Source organism: Oncorhynchus mykiss, chromosome 22 (assembly GCF_013265735.2).
Source record: "Oncorhynchus mykiss isolate Arlee chromosome 22, USDA_OmykA_1.1, whole genome shotgun sequence".
In the NCBI taxonomy this organism is placed as follows: Eukaryota; Metazoa; Chordata; class Actinopteri; order Salmoniformes; family Salmonidae; genus Oncorhynchus; species Oncorhynchus mykiss.
The window spans coordinates 19198968-19215168 of record NC_048586.1 but is presented as its reverse complement, the minus strand read 5'-3'; the positions used below and the strand labels follow the sequence as shown (position 1 = coordinate 19215168).

General features: G+C 41.8%; 1 protein-coding gene across 1 annotated transcript; it reads right to left on the bottom strand.

Annotated features, from left to right (window-relative positions):
* Positions 1–2095: 2095 nt before the first annotated feature.
* On the bottom strand, positions 2096–15030 carry LOC110501549. The gene is made up of 7 exons (XM_036959582.1): positions 14617–15030; positions 9475–9526; positions 9071–9260; positions 8919–8955; positions 8398–8642; positions 3535–3613; positions 2096–2173 (listed from the first exon to the last, which is right to left on the bottom strand). The coding sequence occupies exons 1-7, from the start codon at positions 14650–14652 to the stop codon at positions 2096–2098; spliced, it is 717 nt and encodes a 238-aa protein (XP_036815477.1). The 5' UTR covers positions 14653–15030.
* Between the last annotated feature and the right edge of the window lie 1171 nt (positions 15031–16201).

Genomic DNA, 16201 nt, shown 5'->3' with positions numbered 1-16201 from the left:
GGTGGCGGATGGTCTCCTGAGGGTTCTCCTCCTAGACCTGGACTAAAGCATCTGCCAACTCCTGGACAGTCTGTTGGTGGATGGAGCGAGACATGATGTCCCAGATGTGCTCAATTGGATTCAGGTCTGGGGAACGGGCGGGCCAGTCCATAGCATCAATGCCTTCCTCTTACAGGAACTGCTGACACACTCCAGCCACATGAGGTCTAGCATTGTCTTGCATTAGGAGGAACCCAGGGCCAACCGCACCAGCATATGGTCTCACAAGGGGTCTGAGGATCTCATCTCGGTACCTAATGGCAGTCAGGCTACCTCTGGCGAGCACAAAGAAATGCCACCCCACACCATGACTGACCCACTGCCAAACCGCTCATGCTGGAGGATTGTTGCAGGCAGCAGAACGTTCTCCACGGCGTCTCCAGACTCTGTCACGCCTGTCACATGTGCTCAGTGTGAACCTGCTTTCATCTGCGAAGAGCACAGGGCGCCAGTGGCGAATTTACCAATCTTGGTGTTCTCTGGCAAATGCCAAACGTCCTGCACGGTGTTGGGCTGTAAGCACAACCCCTCCTGTGGACGTCGGGCCCTCATACCACCCTCATGGAGTCTTTTTCTGACCGTTTGAGCAGACACATGCACATTTGTGGCCTGCTGGAGGTCATTTTGCAGGGCTCTGGCAGTGCTCCTCCTGCTCCTCCTTGCACAAAGGTGGAGGTAGCGGTCCTGCTGCTGGGTTGTTGCCCTCCTACAGCCCCCTCCACGTCTCCTGATGTACTGGCCTGTCTCCTGGTAGCGCCTCCATGCTCTGGACACTACGCTGACAGACACAGCAAACCTTCTTGCCACAGCTCGCATTGATGTGCCATCCTGGATGAGCTGCACTACCTGAGCCACTTGTGTGGGTTGTAGACTCCGTCTCATGTTAGCACTAGAGTGAAAGCACCGCCAGCATTCAAAAGTGACCAAAACATCAGCCAGGAAGCATAAGAACTGAGAAGTGGTCTGTGGTCACCACCTGCAGAACCACTCCTTTATTGGGGGTGTCTTACTAATTGCCTATCATTTCCACGTCTATTCCATTTGCACAACAGCATGTGAAATTTATTGTCAATCGGTGTTGCTTCCTAAGTGGACAGTTTGATTTCACAGAAGTGTGATTGACTTGGAGTTACATTGTGTTTTTTTTGAGCAGTGTATATATATTGAAGCAACATCTCAAGACATCAGCCTGTAGTGTGGTTTTCCACTTTAATTTTGAGTGTGACTCCAAGTTAAAGCTTGGTCGCAAGTGGGTATTCCAAATGGACAATAACCCCAAGCATACTTCCAAAGTTGTGGCAAAATGACTTAAGGACAACAAAGTCAAGGTATTGGAGTGGCCATCACAAAGCCCTGACCTCAATCCAATAGAAAATGTGTTGGCAGACCTGAAAAAGCATGTGCGAGCAAGGAGGCCTACAAACCTGACTCAGTTACACCAGCTGTCGGGAGGAATGGGCCAAAATTCACCCAACTTATTGTGGGAAGCTTGTGGAAGACCACTCGAAACGTTTGACCCAAGTTAAACAATTTAAAGGCAATGCTACCAAATGCTAATTGAGTGTATGTAAACTTCTGACCCACTGGGAACGTGATGAAAGAAATAAAAGCTGAAATAAATCATTCTCTCTACTATTATTCTGACATTTCACATTCTTAAAATAAAGTGGTGATCCTAACTGACCTAAGACACAGACTTTTTACTAGGATTAAATGGCAGGTATTGTGAAAAACTGAGTTTAAATGTATTTGGCTAAGGTGTATGTTAACATCAGACTTCAACTGTACCTAGAAGTCCACACTATTCTTATTTTTTTTAAATGTATCTTAAAAGTAAAAGTAATATAGTCAACTATACAACTTCTACTACTACTACTACTACTACACTTGATATCATCCAATAATATATAATGAAAAACACTCAACATGAAGAATTAATGCAATTATGTTTATTTCAAATATATATTTTGAAATATAGATTAGGTGCTCTTCTTTTTATAGCAGGAAGTAAAGGGACTGGACAAGGCTTTGCCTATAGCTGAAAACATCCTAGAAATTAGCGAACGCTTCTTTGGTTTCTTCTTGATGGAGCATACACTCTCTGTTCGGCAGGATTCTTGATCATTGACAATTGCTGGAAGAAAAAAAATGTAAACATAACACTTTCTTTAACTGACCCTAGTTAGTGTGAATAATTAGTATTGCATTATTATTATTTACATTGTAATATTCTACAAATTTACAAATGTAGGGCGGCAGGTAGCCTAGCAGTCTCAATCCGCCTATTTAACGCAGAAGTGTTACATAGGCCCCCCCAGGGCTTAGACTGTTTAGTGCCAAAAAGAAGGGGATAAAAACATGCAAAAAATATATTTACATATATATATATATATATATATATATATATATGTATTCATCAACTTTCTTATATCTCTCAGATTTAGGACAGACACTTCAGTTCCATGTAGTGAATCTGTTATTCAATGCGTTTGTATGGGCTAATAGCAGTAAGGCCGATACAAACCCCTCGGCCTAGACAGGGCTTAGACTCTTGTGGGTTAAAAAGCATGATCATTACAAAGGTGCAACTCGTGCTGGAGACAATAAAAGGCCACGCTAAAATGTGCAGTTTTGTCACACAACACAATGCCACAGATGTCTCAGAAACGGAGAAAAATAGAAGCAAGGAAAAACGCTGGTTGACTAGTTTTGAGGGAGCGTGCAATTGACATGCTGACTGCAGGAATGTCCACCAGACCTGTGGCCAGAGAATTGAATGTTTATTTCTTTACCATAAGCCGCCTTCAATGTCATTTTAGAGAATTTGGCAGTATGTCCAACCGGCCTCACAACCACAGACCACGTATATGGCGTTGTGTTGGCTGTAGTGTTATGGTGTGGGCAGGCATAAGCTACGGACAACGAACACAATTGCATTTTATCAATGGCAATTTGAATGCACAGAGATACCGTCACGAGATCCTGAGGCCCATTGTCGTGCCATTCATCTGCCGCAATCACCTCATGTTTCAGCATGATAATGCATGGCCCCATGTCGAAAGGCCTGCATACTCACCAGACATGTCACCCATTTAGCATGTTTGTGATGCTCTGGATTGACGTGAACAACAGCATGTTCCAGTTCCCACCTATATTCAACAACTTCGCACAGCTGTTGAAGAGGAGTGGGACAACATTCCATGGGCCACAATCAACATCCTGATCAACTCTATGCGAATGAGAAGTGTCATGCTGGTGATCAAATGGTGATCACACCAGATACTGACTGGTTTTCTGATCCACGCCCCTAGGTATCTGTGACGAACAGATGCATATCTGTATTCCCAGTCATGTGAAATCCATAGATAAGGGCCCAATGAACGTATTTCAATTGACTGATTTCCTTATATGAACTGTAACTCAATAAAATCTTTGAAATTGTTGCAAGTTGCGTTTATATTTTTGTTCAGTACACATTTGAGTGTATTGACTTACCTGTTTCACTGATAGCAGGGGTCTGGTTCTGGGAAGGTGTTGGAGTGCAGTGGTTCCTCTTGTTGACCTTCTGAGTACACTGGAAAACAAACAGTCATTTGTACAGTAGGAGAAATTGCACACAAAAGGTATCAGTGTTTACCATCATACTGTACGTAATGAATAAAAATAATCTTTATAATTTGTATTTTGATGACATATGTACCTTTGGGTTGAATCCACAGAGAGCGTTGAATCTTCCTCTCTTCTTTTCCTTTCTACCAGTTGTTGGAAGCCCAGAATTACCTACCTCGTCACTGCCAAGTGCATTGTGTGATGACAACTGGGTCATGGAGGGAGGTGAAGAGCTAGCCTCATTGCATTTAGTTAGCAATTCCCTAGTTAATGATTTGACCAGGGCATCGTCAAATGCATAATCCGTTGACTTCATTGCAACCTGGAGCATCTTCTCTGACCCAAATTCTTGAAGAAGCCCCTTGTAGACAGCCTTGAAAATCTTTTTGATTTTCAGATTCTGGGGGTAGGCTTGAGTTGGTTCAAGGCCTGAGGTGCCACAGAACTCAGACAGAATCCTCTTTGTGAGAACTCTTGATGTTTCACCAATGTCAGAGGATTCCAGTAATGTGATAGGGGTGATCATTGACAGCAATCTAATAATCAGTAAAAGTACCAAAGTGGTGTAGTCATTGCTAGTGGAGTCAAATGATGCATGTGTATCAGAGTCCATGGCTGATGGAGTTGATGGATGCACAGAGACACTAGACATCTCCAGATCATTGTTGTCCATCTTGGATTCCACCTCTCCTAAAACTTGAATATCCACAGTTCCACCGTTGTGTGCGCTGCTGCCAGACAGAGAGGGTCTAGGCAATGATTTGGCACTAGACTGACGGCTAGTGGTCATGAGAGCCGGTCTGTCAAAGTCAAGTGTTCCAGCATCAGTTGGGGACAACCCATTGATTATGTTCATCAACTCTGATAATTTTACTGATGAATTTGAGGCCACAGAACAGGTATCCATGACCTGATTGATCATTATATTGGTGAAAAGGCTCTTTGTGTCACAGTAAACCTGTGAGGAACTAATGGAGATGGCAGAAGAGCTCGGGATAAGCCGACTTGTGTCCTGCAGAGAACCATCAGAGATGATAGTTTGGCAGAAACCGGATCCTTGTGATGGTGGAGGAAGCCAGAAGATAACCTGCTGTAGCAGACGTTTTATTGACTCCTTAGCAAAGGAGTACACAAGGTCAGATGGAAACTCCCTGGATTCTTCAGAAGCATTCAATCCTGTCTTCAGCTTCAAAAGAATAGAGTCAGACACGCTCTTGCCAGCTGGCACAAAAAGAGCCTGGGGGGTGTTGTGACTTTTTATGAGCTCATAAACTTTGTCAGTGAGCTCATGTGAGAAGTTCTGAAGACCGTCCCTGGGGCTGAGTCTCGCAAGTCTTCTTGTAAAAGAAGTGACATCATCTGCAGTGGCTATGTGTTCCGTATCTTCTCTTGGAATTACCTCCATAACAGTGTCAACTATGGCAGAGATGGTTTGCCTTGTGTAATTTGTTGACCCTTGTGAATGAGTTGAGGAGTCACTCATATCAATGACCGAACTCCTAATGATAGGACAATAGCTTTCAACAGGCCACTCATTGGGGACTGGAGTGCCTGGAAGAGAATTTGTAAAATCACTCTGGGACCCTCTGGTCATGGCAGAGGTGATGGACAGGGAGGACTTTGAGGAGGATGGCCGGTGTATCTCGTGTCCATCAGTTCTCACCATGTCAACATCCTCCAACATGGAGCCCACGATGGAACGAGTCAAGAGGCCCTTCTCTGAGGTGCTCATCCTCTCTGACATAGACACTCTCCTCTGGATTGTCATCAGAATCTGACTAATTAAGGCTTTGGAATAATTTACCATGCTGGTCTGGCTGCCCTCATGTTCACTGTCAGTCATTTGTGTAGAAGTAGCTGTTCTGCATATGGATTCGGCATGTTTGGGGGCCTCAACCACATTGTCTAGGAGGACCGGTTGTTGCTGGGCAAAAAAGTCCTTGACCTTGGTGAACACATTTTTGAACAGGTTAACAGTGCCTGGCCAAATTATTTTCCCTTTCACATTGGCCCCGTTGTGAACACTGACAGGAATGGTTGAAGCTGACAGGGATCTTTCTAACTGGCCAGACACTGAAGCATCAGACATTCTAGTCATCTGGGTGAAGTTATTAAGGTCTTTAGTGATGCTTATGACGATGTTGGATGCTGCAGAATTGGTGTGCAGAGAAGAGGTGAATAAAGATGGAGTTCCACTCTTCTGAAGGATTTTGACATCTCTATCATCACCATCATTACTGGACTCTGCACAAATGTCTGCACTTCTACCATCAAGGCTGGTATTTACAATGCCAATCAACCCTGATCGAAGGATCCCACCAGCCATATGTGAGGCTTTAGTTTGAAACTCCTCAGTACATAGTTTGTCAAAGGCTGTGGATTTAAGACTTCTAGAGGATGCTTCCTCTATATCATTATTGATCTCACCATGCATATTGTCCTGTGTATTGACAGCATAGTCATCAACATATAAATATGATTTGGAGGCGGAAAGGACGTCAATCTGAGAAACAACGGCATCCAAAAGCTTGGACAGGTCTTCTGTATCTCCTTTTAGACTAGAGAGGCATTCCTCCATGGATTCCTCAGAGTGATACACAGTGAGGATCTGACTAATGACCTCCTTGGTACAGGTTTGAAGGTCCGCTTGGATTTCAAGAGAATCACTATTACAAGTCACCTGTGAATCTAAACTTTCACTGGGAGCCTGTTTGAGAGTCTCGTCATGTATTGGTGTAACACCATTGATGACCTTCACAGAGTCTTGGCAGGGAGTGAAAAACCGCCTCAGCATTTCTCGAAATCTATGATATATAATACGAGCAGCAGAAAGGGTGCTCACTTTTGAAATTCTTAGAATTTCAGATTCATGTGCCTGCATGGACTGAACAATAGTCTCCACATCTGTTACAAAGGTGTCCAGTAATTTAGATGCTTCAGAGTCTCCCGGTAAGCTGGTTGTAAAGGGGTTGACAGATCTCAGAGCTTCACTCACTGCCTTTCTAGCCTTTGTCTGGAAAGACAAACTGGAGAGTTTCGTCATATTTATAACTGGAAGACTCTGGGTAGATTCACTGTTGGTGGTGCTGTCCTGCAGATTAAGTGGAAAAGTGAGATCGGAGAGACATTGTTCACTGTGTAACAACTCAGATGGTGAGGCGGAACAAGAACTGGTGAAATTATTCAAGTCAGACATGATGCCATCCACAAATAGATTGGCCTCCAGAGACTCTTCAGAATCACACTCTCCAACAGAAGATGAGAACTTCTCCATCACCTCAGTCTTATACAAGACTAGAACCTGGCTGGCAATCGCTTTTGTGGTGTCAAGGAGGACTTGGTCTTGCAAATACGTTTTGAGAGCCAAGAGGGGTTTTGGGGTCTCACTTTGTCCTTTTTGTTCATTCATGGATGAGGGCGTTATTACAAGTGGTTTACAAGAAAAGGAGTCCGATGTGTCAGCCTCACCATTACTGGAATGACCGACATCCAGGCACAAAGTTGGAACCATTGTGAAAGAATCTCTTGTGCTCTCCACAAATGTACTTGAGAGATCCCCTTTTTCTGGACAGGTAAGAAGCCTCTTCAGCGTATTTTTCATGTTGTAGTAACAACCAACAGTGTAAGACCAGATCTTACTCTGATGGTTTTCAAGAAGGATCTGCTCACTCTGTGCAGGAGAGCAGGATGACCTGATAGACTGGGTAAGATTGTCCATGTCTGAAACAAAGGTACTTACCAACTCAGAGGCTTCAGGGTCGATCATAAGGTCTCTGATCTCACCTATCCTAGGAGTTGGACTAGATGATGTAGTGCCAGACCAACATGATGTACAACCCCTGAATCTTTTAACGATCTCCCGGATCGATTCAGTGGCCTTGGTCTGAAACTCCTCAGTGAGTAGTCTGTCCATACTTTGTGTTGACAGACGAAGACTAGATTTGGCACCTTTGATATTGAGGTTGCTCTCTCCTTGTTTTAGCATCTCCTCAGAACTTTTACAAGATGCAAGCATCTTCATATGGTCAGCAACAAAACAAAGCAGTTCCCTCCTGTCGGGATCATTTTCCTCCTTATTGCTGAAGTTCAAAACAGTGCCACTGAGGGCTGTCATGACCTGTCCTGTTAAATGTGTCATATCCTCCTCAACACCATCCTCTCTGAGAACAACACTCTGCTCAACACTCTTCCCATTAATGTACATCTGAAGTATGTTGGAAACGCCAGACACCATCTCCTCAACCACCTTGGTGCTGGAGACACCACCACTGGCAAAAATGACAGGGGATATTCGCCCAGAGATGGGAGTTTGGATGGCCACAGAGATTATGGAATTGACCTTCTTTGACACTTCTCCAACAATAACCCGGGATAGACTTTGAGTGTCTACCTGGCCCTCTCTTTGGATACAGAGGACATTGTTCAGCGACTCTTTGAAGGAATCCTGGACACTAGTGAGGAGACTGTCCTCAGTGATCCCAAAAAAGTCACTGAGTGGCTCAGATGATATAGACTCACCATCTCCCTGAGTATTTGGCAACCCTGTCTGAGACCTTTGAGAATACAAAGCAAACAATACAGCATTCCATATTCAATAGTAGACACTGTAGTCACATTAATGCATAATTCAGTAATCAGTTAAACTGGTCATTAAGAGTAAACTGTTATACAGATAACAAAACATATTTTCACAAAATGGGTTATGTGTAGTTAGGTGAAACCGGTTTCTTTAGGAATGACTGAACATACCCATTACGAGAGGAGCTTGATTTGGCCGTGCAAGACCTTGAGGATTTGCTGCTGCCTCTCGTTCGAACCTTCAGGTTTGTGCTAGAAGATCTCTCTGATTCTGTCAGAGACTTGCCGGATACTGGAGACACATGGCTGTATATCCGTACAAAACGGAAAATTGCAGGGATGATGACCTCCAGGATGGCCTCAGATACAAACCGCACAATCTCCAGGCACATCTCTGCAAGCAATGCCCTCATCACCTGTAGGACCGAAACAGTGTAGGTAGATAACTCATAGCCGGGCTCTGAAACAAAGCTCCTCGAAGAGATACCAACAATCTCACATATGTTCATGAGAATCATGAAAGTGGCATACGTTGGAAAGCATGAAAAGCAGTAGGCTACTAAAATGCTCTTTGAATGTAACTGTTTGTGATAATGTGGATGATACTGTAGATAGATAAAAGGCTTGTATCTAATTTTCTTGAAACATCTATTAATATATCTATGAATCATTTTCAAGGTTAAGCAACTTACAGGGTCCATCCTGCCAATGCTTAACTGCCTCCATTGCCTATAGGAGATAATTAGATGTTTTTAGTACCAAAAAGCACACCAACACACATACCATTTATAAAATCCTCCAGATGACATTGCATTCAAATACTACAATAGAAGTTTGGACATACTCCTCAGTAAGTTTTTCCAGAAACCGGATGATAATCGGGTTGAAAGCATCCGGATTGATTGGCGGGAGGTCAAGAGCCCTGGTCTGACAGGCCCTGGAGACACACTCACTTAGGATCTTTTCATTAGATTGTCCCTGGTGAGATGTCCCCTGAACTGCCATCCCAGAGGATTCCACAGATGTAGAGGGACCTGTGTCCAAAGCAGCATTCACCAAGGTAAAGAAGTCAGAAAACATGTAACCTTGTGAGGCAAGTATGTGTTAGCCAACTTTGTGTACTTTGAAGTTAAGTACCCAAGAAAGGATAATTAGTCCTATTAGTCCTCTGCTCAATAGATGTCCATACTAAATCACATTTACATGCAAAAGGATTACATTCAGTGAAATTTGAGTTCAATTTATGACCTGCATCTGTATCAGTGACCTGCTCCACTATGTTTCTCTTGGTCCTCTTGGTCTAAAAAGACAACACAGTCAATGATATACACGCAGATACTGTATGAAGCCATTCCAATACAACCCTTTGAGTAGAGCAAGGGTAAGACTGATTGTAGGGCTGTCCCCGACAAAACTAAATCTTTGTCGACCGAGAGTCGTCTTGTTCTTTCGACTAATTGATTGGTCGAAATGTAACAATTTATTTGTCCATATCAGACACTGTATTAAAATAAATGACAGTGAGTGCCTGTGTGACAGGCTCACGTTTTCTCACTCTCCTCCCTACTGCAGTGAAAAGGCACCACTTAACAGCAAGTGTTTATTGTGCTGTCCATGCTGACGACGCAACATCATTTCAGCCATTTAGTTTCTTCCTCGTTTCTGACTGAAAAGTTGTTACCGAAATCCCTAACTTGTTTACAAAAAGCATTACCTATTCCCTCAGCCTTGCTCTCTTATTGTGAAACATGTAAGCATCGCATGCATGTGACGAATAGGGCCTTACCTATAGCCTATCATAATCAAATCAATAAATTGGTTATAACAAACTCCGAACACAGTAATATCGACAGCAAAATGGATGCTGACGATGTGAAAAATAAACGCCAAACGGGTGAATGTTTACTGGTTGCTTACGTGGGAAAGGGGAAGTCAGATCTGTGGAAGACATTTGACTTAGTTGTGGAAACTACTGGTGATCAAGAAAAAGGAGGGTATAGGAGCAAGCTTTGCGTGAGTATTATGTGTGCCAAACAGTTGCTGTTTGATTACAATATTGTTTTTTTCTCACCATTTGGAACAGTGTAAACAACACTAAATAAATTCTAAGCAATACTAGTCTGTTCTAACGACAAAAAATTGTAAAGCCATTATTACAGCATAGCAAAGAATACGCTTTCTACGTATTCCCCAAGGTGTCTACAGCATTGTGACGTATTTTTACGCATTTATGTTGAAGAATAGCCGTAAGTGACCACATTGAGCAAGTGGTCACATGATGGCTCCCGCAGAAAATCTTGGGTAAAGTACAGAGGTAGCCATTATTCCAATCGCTTCTAATGAGAAACCAATTGTCCCGGTGGATATATTATCGAATAGATATGTGAAAAACACCTTGAGGATTGATTCTAAACAACGTTTGCCATGTTTCTGTCGATATTATGGAGCTAATTTGGAAAAAAGTTTGGAGTTGTTGTGACATTTTCCGGTCGATTTCTCAGCCAAACGTGAAGAACAAACGGAGCTATTTCGCCTACAAAAAAAAAAATATATAAAATAATTAATATAATAATAATAATATAATATAATAATATAAAATAATACTTTCCAAAAATAATACTTTTGGAAAAAAGGAACATTTGCTATCTAACTGGGAGTCTCATGAGTGAAAACATCCGAAGTTCTTCAGGTAAATGATTTAATTTGATTGCTTTTCTTATTTTCGTGAAAATGTTGCCTGCTGCTAGCAAGGCATAATGCTATGCTAGGCTATGATAAACTTACACAAATGCTTGTCTAGCTTCGGCTGTAAAGCATATTTTGAAAAGGCTAATATATTTAATTGGGGATTTTCATGAATAGGAATATTTTCTAGAGATATTTATGCCCGATGCGTTATGCAAATTAGTGTCAGGCGATGATTACGCTCCCGCATGCGGGATGGGGAGTTAGTAGAGGCTAATTAGTGTGCCTTGAATTCTATTCAAATCACAGACAGTGTCACCAGCAAAGCACCCCCACACCATCACACCTCCTCCATGCTTCATGGTGGGAACCACACATGCGGAGATCATCTGTGCACCTACTCTCACAAAGACATTGTTGGAACCAAAAATCTGAAATTTGGACTCATCAGACCAAAGGACAGATTTCCACGGGTCTAATGTCCATTGCTCGTGTTTCTTGGCCCAAGCAAGTATCTTCTTATTATTGGTGTCCTTTAGTAGTGCTTTCTTTGCAGCAATTTGACCATGAAGGCCTGATTCACGCAGTCTTCTCTGAACAGTTGATGTTGAGATGTGTCTGTTACTAGAACTCTGTGAAGCATTTATTTGGGCTGCAATGTGAGGTGCAGTTAACTCTAATGAACTTATCCTCTGCAGCCGAGGTAACTCTGGGTCTTCCTTTCCTGTGTCGGTCCTCATGAGAGACAGTTTCATCATAGTGCTTGATGGTTTTTGCAACTTGATGAAAGGTTCAAATTCTTGAAATTTTCCAGATTGACTGACCTTCATGTCTTAAAGTAATGATGGACTGTTGTTTCTCTTTACTTATTTGTATTTATTCGTTATTTGTTCTGGCCATAATATGGACTTGGTCTTTTAACTAATAGGGCCATCTTCTGTATACCAACCCTACCTTGTCACAACACAATGATTGGCTCAAATGCATTAAGAAGGAAAGACATTCCTTAACTTTTAACAAGGCAAACCTGTTAATTCAGGAAATGCATTCCAGGTGACTACCTCATGAAGCTGGTTGAGAGAATGCCAAGAGTGTGCAAAGCTGTCATGGCAAAGGGTGACTATGAAGAATCTCAAATATAAAATAGATTATGATTTGTTTTAACACTTTTTTGGTACCTACATGATTCCATATGTGTTATTTCATAGTTTTGATGTCTTCACTATTATTCTACAATGTAGAAAATAGTAAAAATAAAGAAAAACCCTTTTGACTGGTAATATATATATATATATATATATATATATATACAGTGCCTTGCGAAAGTATTCGGCCCCCTTGAACTTTGCGACCTTTTGCCACATTTCAGGCTTCAAACATAAAGATATAAAACTGTATTTTTTGTGTGAAGAATCAACAACAAGTGGGACACAATCATGAAGTGGAACGACATTTATTGGATATTTCAAACTTTTTTAACAAATCAAAAACTGAAAAATTGGGCGTGCAAAATTATTCAGCCCCTTTACTTTCAGTGCAGCAAACTCTCTCCAGAAGTTCAGTGAGGATCTCTGAATGATCCAATGTTGACCTAAATGACTAATGATGATAAATACAATCCACCTGTGTGTAATCCAGTCTCCGTATAAATGCACAAGCACTGTGATAGTCTCAGAGGTCCGTTAAAAGCGCAGAGAGCATCATGAAGAACAAGGAACACACCAGGCAGGTCCGAGATACTGTTGTGAAGAAGTTTAAAGCCGGATTTGGATACAAAAAGATTTCCCAAGCTTTAAACATCCCAAGGAGCACTGTGCAAGCGATAATATTGAAATGGAAGGAGTATCAGACCACTGCAAATCTACCAAGACCTGGCCGTCCCTCTAAACTTTCAGCTCATACAAGGAGAAGACTGATCAGAGATGCAGCCAAGAGGCCCATGATCACTCTGGATGAACTGCAGAGATCTACAGCTGAGGTGGGAGACTCTGTCCATAGGACAACAATCAGTCGTATATTGCACAAATCTGGCCTTTATGGAAGAGTGGCAAGAAGAAAGCCATTTCTTAAAGATATCCATAAAAAGTGTTGTTTAAAGTTTGCCACAAGCCACCTGGGAGACACACCAAACATGTGGAAGAAGGTGCTCTGGTCAGATGAAACCAAAATTGAACTTTTTGGCAACAATGCAAAACGTTATGTTTGGCGTAAAAGCAACACAGCTGAACACACCATCCCCACTGTCAAACATGGTGGTGGCAGCATCATGGTTTGGGCCTGCTTTTCTTCAGCAGGGACAGGGAAGATGGTTAAAATTGATGGAAAGATGGATGGAGCCAAATACAGGACCATTCTGGAAGAAAACCTGATGGAGTCTGCAAAAGACCTGAGACTGGGACGGAGATTTGTCTTCCAACAAGACAATGATCTAAAACATAAAGCAAAATCTACAATGGAATGTTTCAAAAATAAACATATCCAGGTGTTAGAATGGCCAAGTCAAAGTCCAGACCTGAATCCAATCGAGAATCTGTGGAAAGAACTGAAAACTGCTGTTCACAAATGCTCTCCATCCAACCTCACTGAGCTCGAGCTGTTTTGCAAGGAGGAATGGGAAAAAATGTCAGTCTCTCGATGTGCAAAACTGATAGAGACATACCCCAAGCGACTTACAGCTGTAATCGCAGCAAAAGGTGGCGCTACAAAGTATTAACTTAAGGGGGCTGAATAATTTTGCACGCCCAATTTTTCAGTTTTTGATTTGTTAAAAAAGTTTGAAATATCCAATAAATGTTGTTCCACTTCATGATTGTGTCCCACTTGTTGTTGATTCTTCACAAAAAAAATACAATTTTATATCTTTATGTTTGAAGCCTGAAATGTGGCAAAAGGTTGCAAAGTTCAAGGGGGCCGAATACTTTCGCAAGGCACTGTATATATGTATATATATATATATATATATATATATATATATATATATATATATATATATATATATAAGCCAGGCACATTTAACAAGTATATATATATATATATGGATGATTTACAAAGCCAGGCACATTTAACAATTAGGCTATTGTTTACAGACCTATTTAAGTTGGGATTTCCTCTCCTCAATTTTATTAGACAATTAGGCTAAGGCAAGGGCTGTTTCCCCATCTCTGCTGCTGCCTCTGCAGCATTGTTCTCAATCCCAATATGCTGGTTAACTTTGCTATTATGTACTAAGCAACATAGGGAAGGGCGCCAATTCTACGGCGCATTGAAGACCGTATCCAACGCGGGAGAAAGCGCATTTGTTATAAAATAATATTTGATTTATTAGTGTTGCAGCATTACTTTTACATAATATAACCATATACCATTTCAGTATCACGTCTTAGCGTGATGGACTGTGCCATCCCTGTGGCCTCAGCAATGGTTTAGTCAACTGAGACAGGTGCGAATCAGACAGGAGTCCATGTGCACCATGAAGAAAAAAAACTTTTGCGACTGCTCGATTTAAGAAATCCCAGTCAACCAACGGCCTATCGACCAAACAATAGACCAGTCGGCCAAATGGGGTCAGCCCTAGATTTACTATTAGGAGATGAAAGGGTATTGTATGGGCTATTTACCTTTCTCAGAACAACATGTTGTAGGGGCAGGTTATAGACATGAAAGATATCACAAATATCTACATCTCTGCTCAATCTATTCCCTTACCTTGACTTTATTTCTCTTCATGGCATCCTGTTCCATCTGAGGCAGGGGATCCTTCTTCCCCCCTTTCTCATCTTCCTCATTCTGATTATCAACAAAATCTCTCTCAGCTGCATCAGTATCAGTGCTCTGTTCAATTGTGGAACTGTTGGCACTGGTCCTCCTCTTGGTCTAAAAAGACAATAGAGTCAATGACATACTGTATGTTGCCGTGGCTATACAGGCCTTTGAGAAGAGCTACAGTAAACGATTGGTGATTGAATATTAAGAGATTAAGAGAGTCTGTTGTAAGGACAATTTACCCTCCAACCTTACAACATGTTGTATGGCATATTGGACAGGTTTAGTGTGTGGACAGGTGTGGACAGGTAAGACCTACGAGCTCATGCCTTTCATGCAACTTTTTTCAAATCATCATTCGAGTCACATCATACAGCCTTAGAATGTATATAGAATAAAAATGGATTGCCCAACATTTGTATCACAACTAAAGTTACATAAATAACTCTAAATTAAGCATAAAGGAGTACCTATTTCTTTGTTAACTGCTAAACACAGAATAGCCACATATGCGCACTCCCTCAAATCGTTTGGAGAAAACATTTAATTTTATTCAGCTATGTTCAATTGTATTCTTCATACTATAAAATAATATAAAATAATGCCATGGAATTCTAACGAAATATTGTCTGCTAAATGAACTAGTGTAGCTCGTTTATGTTCTTCTGTTCTTCTGAAATAGACTACATTTTAGACTGAATTTATTGTGATGGTGTAGGCTATGTTACATGGAATTATTAGACTTTTTAATATGTAGATGTTCCAAAGGTCTGTATCAGTGGTTTGTAGGCTATGCCGTGGAGGCCAGGATATGCTAAATGTGTTATGTTAATTAACGGTCAATTACTGTGAGACCAGCAGTTATTTGCTTGACAATCACTTGCTGACAAAATTTCATGACCGCAACAGCCCTAGGCATGGGTCCTCAAATCCTCAAAAAGTTTTACAGTTGTACAATTAGGAGCATCTTGACTGGCTGCATCATTGGTTGGTATGGTAATAGCACCGCCCACGATTGCATGGTGCTACAGAGAGTTGTGCGGACAGCCTAGTAAATCAGGCCAACCAACGCATCACCTGAGGCAAGCTACCTGCACTCCAGGACACCTACAGCACCCGATGTCACAGGAAAGCCAAAAAGATCATCAAGGGCAACAACCACCTGAGCCACTGCCTGTTCACCCCGCTATCATCCAGAAGAGAGACGGAAAAACAGCTTCTATCTCATGGCCATCAGACTGTTAAATTGCCATCACTGGCGCCTTAGAGGCTGCTGCCCTATATACAGAGACTTGAAATCACTGGCCACTTTAACAATGGAACACTATTCACTTTAATAATGTTTATATATTGTAACGACCCTGGGGTTATAAGCGCAGATATCGACTCTGCCACTTGAGCATGCTTTTGGGGCACAGTCGATAGCACGCTGGACTTCGGGCTAGAAGGTTGAGGGTTTGAGACACATTACATATTATGCATTACTCATCTCATATGTAAATACGGTATCCTTCCGATTCTACTGTAT

Excerpts from the sequence above, each read along its gene's own strand:
- LOC110501549 (XM_036959582.1), bottom strand. The coding sequence starts at position 14,652 with ATGGAACAGGATGCCATGAAGAGAAATAAAGTCAAG. Across the intron at positions 8,643-8,918 it reads GCATTGGCAGGATGGACCCT|GTGATGAGGGCATTGCTTGC; the intron begins GTAAGTTGCTTA and ends TCGGTCCTACAG. Across the intron at positions 2,174-3,534 it reads CCCTGCTATCAGTGAAACAG|CAATTGTCAATGATCAAGAA; the intron begins GTAAGTCAATAC and ends TTTTTCTTCCAG.